Raw genomic sequence first — 13,843 nt, 5'->3', positions numbered from 1 at the left:
CAGTACCACTGAAAGGTCTGTTGTCTACTGAATTGGACATGTGTAAATCAATATGATAACAACTGTGGAGTGAAAGGGGTGCCCAGATGGACACTAGGGGCTTTGAAAATGAAACAAAGCTCTTTCCTTTTCTTGAACTGTGCTCCAGCTAGAGACAGCAGGAATGTTGGCCCTTTCCCTCACTGCTTGACTCCAGCTTTTCTCCAGCAGGTCTGAATGATCCAGGAAGCCAGTCTGGATCTTTCCAGAGAGCCCTGTGTGGGCACTCCAGGCAAAAAGAGGAAATATTTGGGTCTGTAGATTTCCAACCCTGGCCTGTGTCTAGTAACAAAGATGTGCCCCAGGCCTAGTGTAGTGCTTGTGTTGTTGACTCCATCTGTTCCAAATGGTGACTGATGGGGAGAAAAATGGCCTTAGATGGGTAACTATTGTAAGCCTTAGCACATGCTGCTACAATGCTGAAAACATTGGAAACTATAAAATCAGCCATCCTCTCACCTGTGCATTGTATTTATGTACACAGAGATGTAATGCTTAAATTAATGAACAAATTACTTAAAACACAAAGCAGGATTGTCAGGAAGGAATATCATAAATTTCAACATGACTTGTATGAGAGTGACAAAGTGGTTTGCATCTCTTTGTGTAGTGTGCAATTCATCGTTTGGAATAAAATGAATAGGGGTTAATGGCATCCTTTTTCCCCTTTAATGCAAGTTGGAGAGAAATGAGATTGTGGAATGGGTGACCTTGTGTTAAACAGATTGGCACTTACTGGATACAACCAGGACATTTATGAGCCCATCTCTGACAATGTGAAATATTTTCTTTCAGATACACTGTTGAAAAAATTACTCAGAAAGGAATTATGTCATTTGTTTTATGTTACTGCATTTTTAATATAAATAATCTAGGCTGGAAAAAAAGGTATGAGAGACTTCTATATAGCTCTTCTGAAACTGTTTTGTTTATTCTAGATTTAATTGTAGGTGCATTTGGAGCTGGAAAAGCAGTTGTGTACAGGTACGTGGTAAATACAATGAATTTTTTATTTTACAGCTGTGGTGGGAGATCTGCAAATAAACAAATTTCACATTCTTGTGTTTCCCTGGTACAATGTGTAGAAGATACTCATTACAGGTGATAAATTAAGCATCTTGTGAGAAACAAATGCTTTTTTTCCATGCTCAAAACTTGTCATTTTCAATGAAAATTTCCATGCTTAGTCTTAGCTCAAGAACCTTCTTCTGGAATATTTGACTCCTCAGTTAATTTTAAATAAAACAAGAAGAGAAAATCTTATCTTTTCTACCTTTAAAGCTATGTCACACACGTTCCTATACAGTCAAAAAGTTCTTGCCACAGCTCATCAGAGAGAAATTCAAAAAGCATAACACTGAAATTCAATTTATTTCCTGGGGGAATGGTACTAGTAAGAAATTTTCAAGTGACTCTGATTCTTCAGAGCTCGTGTACATTCAGAAGTGAACTATTTATTGAAAATAAAGACTGCTGCTATTAGCTTCAGTTTAGAAAAAATGTATGAGATCCCATTTTACAAATCAAAAGTTGTTGCTGACTATGGATTTTGACTAAATGCACTGTTTGTTTAGAGGTATAAAGTAAAACTACCAAATAACCTAAACAAAAATCTGCTGCTGCCCTCTTAGTCCAGTCATGCCGATAGTTCTTTGCATTCAAATATTCACCATCTGTTGCTGCAACAATGTGGTCATATTTCTTGATTCCCCTCTGACTTATTGTTTGTATCCCCATCAGTACCTGACTGAGGGAAGGCATATTCTGCTTCCCAACTGAATGTTTGTCAAAGCATAAGAATTTTGTAACAGGAACGTTAGCTCATTTTAGCTAACACTGCAGGTGCAGTGAGTAGACCTGATTTTCCTACTGCCCTATTTAAGAATCATGTGAATAATTTGGAATGCACCATTTTGCAGTGGTATGAGTGACTGCAAGGATGTGAAATATTGGAGAATTAGATCCAGTGTGTATTTTAGATGATAGCAATAAAACATGTGTTCTATTTAATTCTATTTAATTAAGTGAATAGCAGGAGACCCTGAATCTTTCCAGTTCCTGGCCAGAGTGTATCAAATATGCAACTTGTCATATTGGAGAAAAAAAATTGTATTAACTGAAATTTGCTAGAAAAAAGGTTTTCCCTGTTGCACAAAAATGAAGAAAGTAATGTTATTTTTTAATCTCTTGCTGAAGTAATACAGAGCAGTAATCATAAAAGCTTAGCTGTGGATTAAAATATGAGGGAAGTAATTTTGTAATAAGATGGTTTTGCCAGAATTATATAAGTTACTGTAAAATAGTACTACTGTCTTAAAAAAACCCAGAATTTAGACCCTTTCTTGTTTTCATTTCTCTTCTAAATTGCTCTCAGTTACAGATTATCTCATTACGTAATAAGAGATTGTTATTCAGAAGGATGGTTCCCATCACCACAACTATATATTCACATACTCAGCAGAATTTTGTGGTGATTGTTCCTGGTTTCCAAAGTCAATTTTCTCTAGACATGTCAGACAGAGTTTACTTTATTATTGGCTCAAGATATTCTAGATCAACTGCTACTTTAACCAAATTATGTTCATTTTTTAAAGAATCTTACACAGAGATAGCAAGTCTGAACATGTCACTGTTAATGGAGACAGTATAAAACAAATCCAACAGTATAAAGTAGGGGCCAAAGGACTGCTGTAAATCCCCAAAGGCAGACTCTGTCCCTTTGTGAGAACTCAATGTGATGAAATGTGCATGATGTGCCTCAGTCCCAGCACACACCTTTTGTTAACTATAGGATACTGTTTCAATGATGCTGTTAACATGTGAATTTTTTTTTTTTTTTTTTTTTTTTTTTTTTTTTTGTGAAGAGCTTTGCAAATGTCGTTGTAGGAAGTATCAGTTTCTGACCAAAAAGAAAAAAAAAAAAGTTCTTTTAGGTAGGAGCAGCATTATAAAAGTGTTTTCTCCCAAGGAACCCTACATTTCTGGCTGCTTTGTGGCCATCTCAGTTGTTTTCTCTGCTGCAACTTAGGTACTAATGTGCTCCTTCTGTATGCAGTGAACCTTATTTCTGTCCCTCAGAGCCAGGCCTGTTGTGACAGTGAATGCTCAGCTCATTCTGAACCCCATGATTGTGAATCCAGACAATAAAACTTGTCAACTCCCTGACTCTCAGCTTTTGGTGGCTTGGTAAGTTCATGATTAGGCAAAAGAAAAATTCCTCATCCTCTTTCTCAAATAACTCCCTAACTTTTCTTGCAGCTTTTTGTTGAATGTGTTCTAAGTTCAAAAAAATGTTCAAATGTGCTATATGAGCACAACAAAAACCCCCTGTATAGAACAGAGTTCTTTTTGATATCTTCCAGTACTTCACAGATTCTCAAAATGAAGTAGCTGAAAGTCCTTTGATATGCTGAGTCTCCTTCTGCATAGGAGGATGTGCAGTGTCTCCTAGGATCAAGCTGCAAATTCAAATTCAGTGTTTGGGTGAATGAAACATGAAACAGGTCAGACAGACAAAACACAGAAACATTGATCTGTGAAAACATGCATCTTTGTTGAGAAAATGTAACAGCGAAGTGTTGTTTCTGGCTGCCATTGGTCAGGGGAAAGGTTTTTTCAGTGCGTTGTACAGGACAATGTTGCATAGATCTTTAAATGAGAAATGCTCTGCCACAGTAGCATTTAGCTTTGAAAAGAAAAAGTACATTCAAAAATTTGAAGCTAATTAAAACAATTTAAGATCAGTTACAAATATAAAATGCTTGCAGGACAGTTGGAGGCTATCTAGTAGCACATAATACCACATAAAGGCACGTTTACTGCACTAGAAAAAAAGTCATTTAGAAAGGACCCCAGAAACAGTTGATAAAAGAGGCTGTTACAAATACGTAAGATACTGTTTAAAAGTGGAAATCGTAACAAATGAGGAAACTAAAAACAAAACAGAGCATAAACATGTGCAAGTTGAATATAAAATACCAGTAAGTCCTGCCAGAGAGACTGCAAGGAACAGATTTCTAAGACATAAAAACTAGTCGTATCATTTTATTTAAACATATTAAAGGCAGAAAGCCTGCCAGGATGTGGGCTGGATGAAAAGAATATCAAGGTGTAAAGGAGGATTCCAGAAGATAAGGTGACTGCAGAAATTTTGCACTGCTTTTAAAACAGAGGTGGTCAGAGGGATTCCCCACAATGGAGACATTTTTTATAGTTTTAAAAATCATCTCAAATGTAAGAGTCAGCAAAAGAGTTTTTAGAGCCAATTGATAAATATGAACTGCAAAAAATTATCATGACCAGAAGCAGTTCATTTAAGAGTCATAAAGGAACTCAACTCTGATACACCTAAGCCACTAAATATATGGGTTTTCAATGAATTTGATGCAATTTGTGACTCAGGAAGTTCCTAAATTTACTGATTGTTAAAATCTGGGATGAGACTGTCAAGAGATTTTCTCTTTTGCTGTATTATTTTACACTTTATGGGACTTCTCATATTTATCATAATATTCCTCATTTCTACATGCTGTGTAGAAAATCGCCCATCTGCAGAGCAATGTGGAATGCACTCAGTAAACCTGTGCAGTCCCAGATCTTTAAAAAGCTTTGGCCTTTCTGGAACAGGACCCAGATCAAGATCTGTCTTGATTTTTTTGATTCAAGCACCTTTTGTTTTAATAGTTGATGTAATAGAGAATTTACAGTATTAACTTTGGGCTGAAGCATGTTCATTGATCCAAATTGTTTTTTCAGAACTTCAGTTTTTAAGACTTTTTAAGATGCTTTATGCTGTAATGGAAAAGATTTTGAACCCATAAGGTTTACCAACAGTGTACTGAAAGAGAAAAGGTGGGGGTTTTGCACAAGAGAAATAAATAAGAACATCTCTTTTTAAAAAGTATTCCTGCTGTGAGATAAAAAAGGGAGAAAAAACAAAGTATGCTCCTTTAGCATGTAGGTTTTTCATTACTTTTCATTTTTGTTTTACAATAAGCCAGAAGATGTTTGGTTCATATCTACAAGAGTTCTAATAGGAGCATAATTTAATTTCTGTCTGCTTTATTCTAAAATACTCTGCCCTAAAGATTTAGTTTGTATTACAAAATGACTGAAGACCAGCTGCTATTTTCCATGCTGTAATTTTTCTCCTTAGTTGATACAAGCTTGTATTGTACATATGAAAACAATTAGTAGGGAAACTCCAACAGGCAAAGAATTCCCCAGTCCCATGGGATAGATTTCTGTATCTCTTAGCCAGCTGTGCAACTTGTATAAAATGTCTACCGAGTGACACTGCAAAATTAGAATGAAAGGAAACCTCCTACTAGAACAGTTTCAGGACTCTGTGTGTGTGAATAATGTGGATTATTGTACATTTTCAAGTATTAGGAAAATATTATTTTTGCCATGATATAAATTGGAAAACTGAAGCACAGAGGAAACATGCAGAAAAAGTAATTTTTAGACACAGTCCTAAGAGAATTGTCCTGAACTTCTAGAAACATATAATTCTTTCTCTGCTATATTTAAAATGTGGCTATTTCTGACTTCCCAAAACTAAGAAATTTGGAACAAATTCTTCAACTTTGAAGCCATTAAAGAAAATGTTAAAAGATTACTTTTTTTAAGGTGTAAAAGATGCAGGTTAATTTCTGTAAAAAGGGGTAAATAAATCAAACATTTACATTTTTCAAAAGCTGTTTCCACATCATATGATTTATTAAGTCCAAGACTGGGTTCCAGCTATCAAGAGGTTTAATTTATCTCTGCGTTGGTATTTTTATTACCATTTGAGTTCTGATTATCCACTATCTACTTTGTTGCTACTTTGTGCTTATATTGTATCTGCAAATTTTATTTACTTCACCTCTCACTAACTCAAGGTAGGGTGCAAATATTGTTGTTTCTTATCTGGTGAAGTTTTCTTCCTTTGATTGTTAATTGTCTTGGTTGATTCCTCCTACAAGCAAGCATGAAAGCTCAACTATTGTATTTCTTACTGTGCCTGGAAGTCAGATCTTAAATCTCATAAATGCTTTAGAGTCCTGTCCTCTTTTGTGGTCTGTCTTTTCCTCTGCTTTTCTTTTTCTCGCAGCTAAAACATCCCTCAACATCTCCATAACATCTTCTTGCAAAGTGATGAGCATATCTCAGTTTGTCTGGGTTTGTGATCAAAAATCTGTGATGTCTTTAGAATTATTCTCAACTAAATATCCATAACATCACAAGTGTGTGGCAGAATTTTGCTAAACCCATAGTCTTGCCTCTTGCATGGCCAGAGGCTAGGAGACTAATAAACTCCAAATTTTGGGGGTTTTGCACTGCCGTTCCCTTTTTGACATGCTCTGTCTGCAGTGGAAGGATTAAATCTTGGCTCTTACAAGAGTATTACTTAAATAATACTTAAGTACATGACTTTGGTTATCAAACGTGTGTGAAGAATTGTTCTATTTGTTACAGTAAATTAAACATACACTGAAATTGTGCTGTTTAATAAGTCAAGCATTTCAGGCTGGATTTTTAACTCAACCGTTTTTAAAACATGACAGGTCAAAAATTATGTGAGACCTCCAAAGCAAGATCACTGAGTTTAATACATGATGGCAGTTTATAAGTTTACATTTGAGAAAATACACTCTTATGCTATGACATGTGAGACTGGCCTGTGAAGCCTGATGTCTAAATTGCATTTATGCTATTACACAAGCTTTTCTCATTTTTGTTATTCTTGTCCTTATATATTAGGAAATAATCGGTTCTTCATCTGTTAACTCATAATTACAAAGAAATAGGAATATGACTGAATTTGCAATTTCTGCATGGAACATGAATCAACGCTCGTAATGTCATTTGAAGGCTACAGTTAAGTGGCGTTTAATGGCATAAGGCAATTTTTTTTGCCCAAGAGGAAAGTGTTTAATAAGGTCATGAGAGTTACATGAATCCCAGATGTGGCATGGTTTCATTGCATTTGTCAGAGGAAGCAAACATGCAATTAGAATGTGATTACAGGTTATTTTAAAGGTTATGTTACTGGTTTTGAATTCACCACGTGGAGAAGGTAGTATATAGTGTAACAGTAGTGAGGAGATTAAGAACAATGGCTAATTCAAGTACTTTTTATTTAACCCAAGCTGATTTCACATCTTCCAATGCTGAGCTACAATCCGTGTTTAGCTGAATCTTCCGTATACAAACAAACCGTTTTCTGAACCAATGAAAATATTCTGTAAGAATGATTGGTAACCAGGGATGCTTGCAAGTTTTAGGAAATCCCAAATCTTTCACCTGAGTAATTTTGTTACATTATATGGGACTTCTTTGGGAATAATGGTATGGTGGAGAATTAAGTCCTTGTGGAGTGTGACAGCAGAAATCAAACATCAAGAGCGTGTTTCCAGATTTCTTGTTTTGTCACTCATCAGGGAAGTACACCCTGCTAATAACATCAACAAGTGTCATTATAACTGTTTCCCTAGGCATCCAGAGTAATTTGCAAAAGCTTTTTTAAAATGTGATTCATTTAAATATTTATATAACTTGCATATGTTCCTTACAAAGTGAAACTTTTCAATAAGCATTTATAATTTTTAGGGGGGTTAATTAATTTTTATAATAAGTCTTGTTAGAAGGTATCAGCCAATAAAACTATAAAAGGCTTCTCCTGTCAGTTGTTGAGTACAACTGCAAATCTACTGCCTGTCTTACAGAGAAGTGGAAATAAATGTTTATTATGAGAAATAACTAATTATGGCTGAGATGATGTTTGTATAATACAGTTATAATTGTAATGTGAATATTGCTAGGCTCAAAAAAACTTGCTATAGACTATGAACAGGCAAATGAAAACCAATTAACTTATAATGTGTTGCATTGTGTAGAATGTGTTGCATTAGCATACTAAATAATGAAGATGAATAACTAGTTTCTCTAAGCTTTGATTTAGGTCATGCACCTGCCAGCTTCTGCAAAACTTAGCAAATTAAATACAATACATTCTGATTAGTCTTGTGCAACAAAAATTGAACAGTTCATTTGGTATCTCTGGAATGAATTATAGCCTCTTGAAATCATGGAAGTCTTATAGTAATGCCAATAGAAATCATCCAGTGTGTTTTGATTTGTTGGAAAACAGCTTGGATATTGACTCTATGCTCAAGGATTTTTCTTATTTGACCATAATGAACTAGAAAGGACTTCTGCAGACAGCCTCATGCAAAAGTGGCTTGCTGAAGCACAACATAAGGAACCCAACTTTGCCAATAGTATTAGAAGGGTGGTCTCTGTAGGCTGTCTCAAGAATTAGTAGGAACAGAGATTCTACTCCGTATCTTTCCCAGGAAGACATTCAGACCCTGTCTTCTTTGATTATTAGTGGAGCTTAGGAGACTTGCTAACTTGGTTAGGCAATATTTTAGGTAGCCAAATACAGATCTCAGTGAACATCTTTTTGAGAAAAGGAAAGGAAAACTTAAAAGATATGACTTGGGAACTGCTGATTCCCAGGCCAGCTCTCTTTCTGCTAATAATTACTTCTTCTTTTTTATGTATAGCTTTACTGTAAGAGTCTGCGCAGACTTTGAAGGTCAAAGTATTTCAGATGAGATAGGTAAGAAATATTTTATGTTCCTGTAATTTACTCTGGCCCACTCAATTTCAGATGCATTTTTTTTCTTACACCTTGAAAGATGATAGGAGTGAGATTCTCTATATCTATATATAGATATATAACACAAAGCTTGTATTATTCACTTGAAGGATTCTTGATTCAGTTTAAGCCATTTTCCAAATAAAACCAAGAATATACCCTGCTGGAGAATGTTCTGTTGGAACTTCCTTTACAGATCATACATGTACAGGACTTCTGATGGAAGTATATATAATATATAATGAATTGTTTACTATTTTTTCTTTCCATGTTAAATAAGTAAATATTTGATTTACTTGTATCCTTTAGTGCTGAAAGGTGAATTGCAATTAGATTCACTGAAACAGAAAGGAGCTGTTAAGAGGACCCTCTTCTTTGATTACCATCAGTCACATCATTACTTCTCCATTGTGATAGAAAGACAGAAAGAGCTCCATTGCCAGGACTTTCTTGTTTATCTCAGAGTAAGTTGTTTCAAATATTTTGGATTGTCATCATCATTTGAGTAGTATCAGGGATTTAAAGATAACAATAAAAAAAGGAGCCACTGGAAAAAGAAGAACAGTTTCCATTGTTCTTAGATCCCAAAATTACAGAAATGTCAGTTAAGAAAAGTGCCATCTGGGTGTCCGGAACTTTCTTCTACCTGGGCAAAACTTTTCTATGTAGATCTTTTGCTCATCTTTTGTCAATGTAAGTATAAAAGAAAGACTTCCTTTGAAGAAGAGTGTACAGTTGCTCTATGTACAAATACACTCATTTTGTGCATTTCGGGAAATTCTGATTAAATACTGCATCTCCTGATACACAAATGCAAGATTGTCCTGTAGTATTCACAGTGGGATAATCAACTAAACATGTTAAATGTCATGCCAATTCAGTTCCAACAGATATTTCAAAGGAGTGTCACCAGCAATATTGGCCTAAAATTCACATATTTAAAAAAATATTTTTAGGATATTTTAAAACATTTTTAGAAAAATTAAACCTATGGAACTGAAGTTGTGAAGGAGAAAGGGTCATTGGTTACACACTTGCAGCTGGAATTACCTCATGCAATTGAAGCAGATTCCAAGGCTGTTCCTAGAAATGCAGCAGGAGGTGAAATGGAGGTGTCTCAAGCAATATGTAAGGAAGTATCTAGGCAATAAAGGTGGTGGAGTTTTACCATTGCTAATCCATATCAATTCTTTGTTATGGAACAAACCGACAATATTACCTTCACAAATCCACACGTATCCTCGCTCCATTCCGAAAGGAAGGAGAGCGGCAGCTGATAGGAGTTAGTTCTGTGTCTCTTTTAAACAACTTCGTTTTAGGCTAATGCTTTGAGAAAATTCTGAGTCTACTCAGCTCAGCCGGCTTCTTCCAGATGTGGGGCTGCGAAGGCAATGCATTCTGGGCATTCTAGTTACTGATGAGTCACTTTGCTTTCCTAATGACATTATATGCAGCCAGAATTTGGTCAGTAGCTGTCAAAGAACCTTTACCTTCAATAAAGACTGAAGTCTGAATCTGTTGCAATACCATACTAATCTGAAATAATTATATTAAACCATTGGGTTTTATTATGTGATTGTCTCTCACAGGATGAAACAGAATTTCGAGATAAATTATCTCCCATCAATATAAACTTGAATTATAGTTTGGATGAATCCAATTTTGGAGATAGCTTGACTGTGAAACCGATACTGAACTATTACCAGAAAAGCTCTGTAACAGAACAGGTATGAATTTTGCATGCCACGTTTTCTGTATATGAACATGAAAGCATTTACAAACACTGTGTGTCATCTTCCTTAAAACAGAATTTCATGCCCAGAGATTACACAACAAGGATTTAATTCGTTCAAAATGTAAATTGAATATAAATATAGAATCAGGCAGGCCTTTAAAGCATTTCCAAAACTTTATTGCGTTTATAGTTTTGATTGCATTCTGGAATATGTAAGCCAAGTTGCTGTGGGAAAGGGCCTGAAAGATTATATTGTTCTGCTAAGGACAGAGTTGACAGTCTAAATAGTATCCAACAGTACTCATGTGGAAAGGCACTTACAGAAAGGAGAAAGAGATTAATTCACCAGGGCAGTGCTAGTGATATTTAAGACATTTTGTTTAGTGATATTTAGGACATTTGGGTTAGGGATATTTAATGAAGTGATTTGGACTTTGAAGCATGTACTTACTGTATTATATTTTTTTTTATTTTCCAACAACATAGGCTTACATTCTGGTTGACTGTGGGGAGGACAACTTGTGCATTCCTGACTTGCAGCTTTCTGCTATGCCGTAAGTTAAATAAAATAAATGATGCTGCATAAAAGAAAATCCAGACACTTCTACTTGCTTTAACAGAACGAAATATATAGAACGCAGTTCTGTTGTTTGTTATAGCTGCTCATTCTTACCTGATTTCCAGATTTTAATTTGCACATCCATTTCATCTAGAAAACCAAGAAATGGAGAAATATACACTTGAAAATGTATCTTTGTCAGACACATTTGTGATGGTTAATGGCTATCATAGAAAATACACTTTGTAAGTGTTTGTCAGAAGTGATTCTAGTTCTCTGAATGCCAAGAGACAAAACAAATTGCTGTTCAAAGGAGATTTTAATTTTATTTATTTCAGTGTGCCAGTGACTTAACTTGGGGCACAGTTCTCCTCACCCAGTATTCAATGAAGTAAATGAATCTCAGAAGAATTTCAAAACATGGCAACAATTCCTCCTATGGAGGGAGAAATATGCCAAGCAGGATAAGTGGGCAACCTCTGACAGTTATCTGACTCTGTGCCATCAAAGCACGTAGCGGTGAAAGGAAAGGGCACAGTGCCGTTGCAGGTCTCAGGAGATCATCTGCCATTCTTCATTTTACAGTGGGCATAAGGGGAAAGCTGGAATCCCACCACCTTTGTGCCCTCCAGAAAACAATGCTGATGGGACCCCTGTGGCAAGTAATTTCTCCACTAGATACTTCTTTCTGGTTAGAAAGTAGTCAGGCTGTGAAATTTTATACAACTAACTTTGAAATTCTGCAGTCGTCCACTTTAATTGCCCATGGTGGTGTTTTCTCTTGGCCTCTTTCCTACCCAAATGCTGGCATACTTTTCCATGGGGTCATTTTTTATGGAAAATGTTTTATTGTGTGTTCACAGAATATTTTCCTGAACAGATGCTATGAGAGCAAAGTGTCCTGCTTTATTCATACGTTTATTCATGCATGTTTTAACACCTGACAAGTAGTATGTTCTATATAGAGATAAAGATCAACTCATAATTGGAGAAGAAAACTGTGTCATGCTCATAATAAATCCAAGGAATGATGGGGAAGGAGCCTATGAAGCTGAGCTACATGTAAAGATTCCACCTGAAGCAGATTACACGGGGGTTGAACGCAACAACAAGGTAAATGAAAATCAAAATATTAGTGCTAATAAAGCAGAAGAACTAAGAACAATGTTAACCTATGTAGGCTATACCAGCTGAAAGCAGCAAGTAAAGAGGTGCCTCTTAGGAGGGGAGATTGCATCAAGGCTCAGCTATCCGTGCTCACACAGTCCAGACTAAAGGGTAGCCATGTCACCAGGAGATGGGAAGATCAGGACTATTCTGTTCAGATCCAGCTCAGATCCAGCTCCTTGATATTAATTTAGTTATAAATTAAATAACCACACAAATACTGTCACGTTTCTCCTAGGGCTAGAGGTATTCACATCATTCAGATTTTGAACCAGTAAACCCTACCAGTAACACAGAATGATAGTGCAGAATCCCCTGAGTGCTTCCAACCCTGGATCCCATGGTGGTACCAGCTCTCAGTCAGAATTAATGAGCCCTCCTGAACCCCAGACAATTGGACACCTCTGTCTTGTGCTCCCAGCACACCAATGTTTTACCATTATTAAGGGTATCCCAGTCTCTGATATCCGGAATAGTTGGACGTTAACTGGAGTATAAACTTAACAAAGTTGATTTCCTTTCTAGTCAATTATTTTATCTTATGGATAGGCCAAAAAAGCAGTTATAATGTAAAATGTGCCACTGTTCACAGAAGGACTAATGTTGACTGAAGTCCTGCTGAGCTGTACTGAACATAAAGTGTTTCCTTTTTGGGTCTGTTTGTTTTTTAAGAGCAAAGACGAAACACTATCTTGCAAACAAGCAGAGTGTTCATGTATTCTCTGTTGGATAGCAGGCCTGAATCACCTCATCTGCACATAAATCTCCCGAGCTGTTGCAACATGAGCTTGCTTTTTTCTGTCAGTCCCTGGAATGTTCAGAAGGGCCTCAAGGGTGAAAGTGGGAGAAAGCAAGTTTATTTCTTTTCAAAAGGCAAATGTTTTTAAGGAAGTTGAAAGTAACTTACAAGGTATTTCCTTATTCTCCTTCTGTCAGTGTCTTTATTAATGGGCTTTTAACCCAGTTTGAAAAAAATGACAGGAATTAATGATGTCACCAAAGATGAGAATATGAAAATTCTCTGCAACCTCACTTTATTTGTACATATATTTGTACACAAATAAGCAAAGACACCAGCCTTTTTCTATTGTCTATTTCTTTTGTTGTCTTAGCATAGCCTCTGTTTTTTTGGACTGTGATCTGCAAAACTTAACTTCTCTTTAATATACTACACCTGGTTTTATTTTTCCTTTGTTGCTCTTTGGGAATCTTTGACTGTTCTTTTGGCCATTACCAAGGATGTCAGGGGAGGCATTTATTCCAAAACTCACAGCTCTTATTAGCACATATCTGTCTTTTGGACTGGACAGAAATCACTCTGGGCTTTTCATTACTTTAGGAAAAATTAAATTTTATAGTGCCAGCAGGGTAGACTTACGGGAAAGGAAGGAAGGAAAAAAGAGGTGAGAGATTCTGGTGCTTTGGAAGAATAAGGAGAAGCTAGAACAGGGTGGGAAGGAGTGTTAATATTCTTTTTCTTTTGAAATTTTTTTTTTTTTAAAAGCCCAGGAAATGTAATGCTTTTTTTTTTCTTTTTTTTTTTTTTTTTCATTTTCTTCAGATTTTGTGGAAGATAGATAAAGTACATTTTTGACTTCTGGATTTGTAGAAAAATTGCCTTCATTTTGCCCACATTTACTTAGTTCACTTCAACATACAATTTATTTCATATTCTCTTACTTTTCATACTTAG

At 35.8% G+C, this 13,843-nt stretch overlaps 1 protein-coding gene across 2 annotated transcripts in view; it reads left to right on the top strand.

Annotated features, from left to right (window-relative positions):
* The window catches only part of ITGA8 (integrin subunit alpha 8), a 107,039-nt gene that overhangs the window by 42,572 nt on the left and 50,624 nt on the right, over window positions 1–13,843 (top strand). For both annotated transcript variants that reach the window (XM_075746269.1, XM_075746270.1), the window contains 7 exons: window positions 978–1,023; window positions 3,118–3,225; window positions 8,595–8,650; window positions 8,999–9,153; window positions 10,279–10,416; window positions 10,911–10,978; window positions 11,949–12,096. In XM_075746269.1, the coding sequence (XP_075602384.1) occupies window positions 978–1,023; window positions 3,118–3,225; window positions 8,595–8,650; window positions 8,999–9,153; window positions 10,279–10,416; window positions 10,911–10,978; window positions 11,949–12,096 (719 nt within the window). The remainder of the gene's footprint in view (window positions 1–977; window positions 1,024–3,117; window positions 3,226–8,594; window positions 8,651–8,998; window positions 9,154–10,278; window positions 10,417–10,910; window positions 10,979–11,948; window positions 12,097–13,843) is intronic.

This window comes from Balearica regulorum, chromosome 2 (assembly GCF_011004875.1).
Source record: "Balearica regulorum gibbericeps isolate bBalReg1 chromosome 2, bBalReg1.pri, whole genome shotgun sequence".
Lineage (NCBI taxonomy): Eukaryota > Metazoa > Chordata > Aves > Gruiformes > Gruidae > Balearica > Balearica regulorum.
The sequence above is the reverse complement of the archived record's forward strand: the minus strand, read 5'-3'. Positions and strand labels throughout refer to the sequence as shown.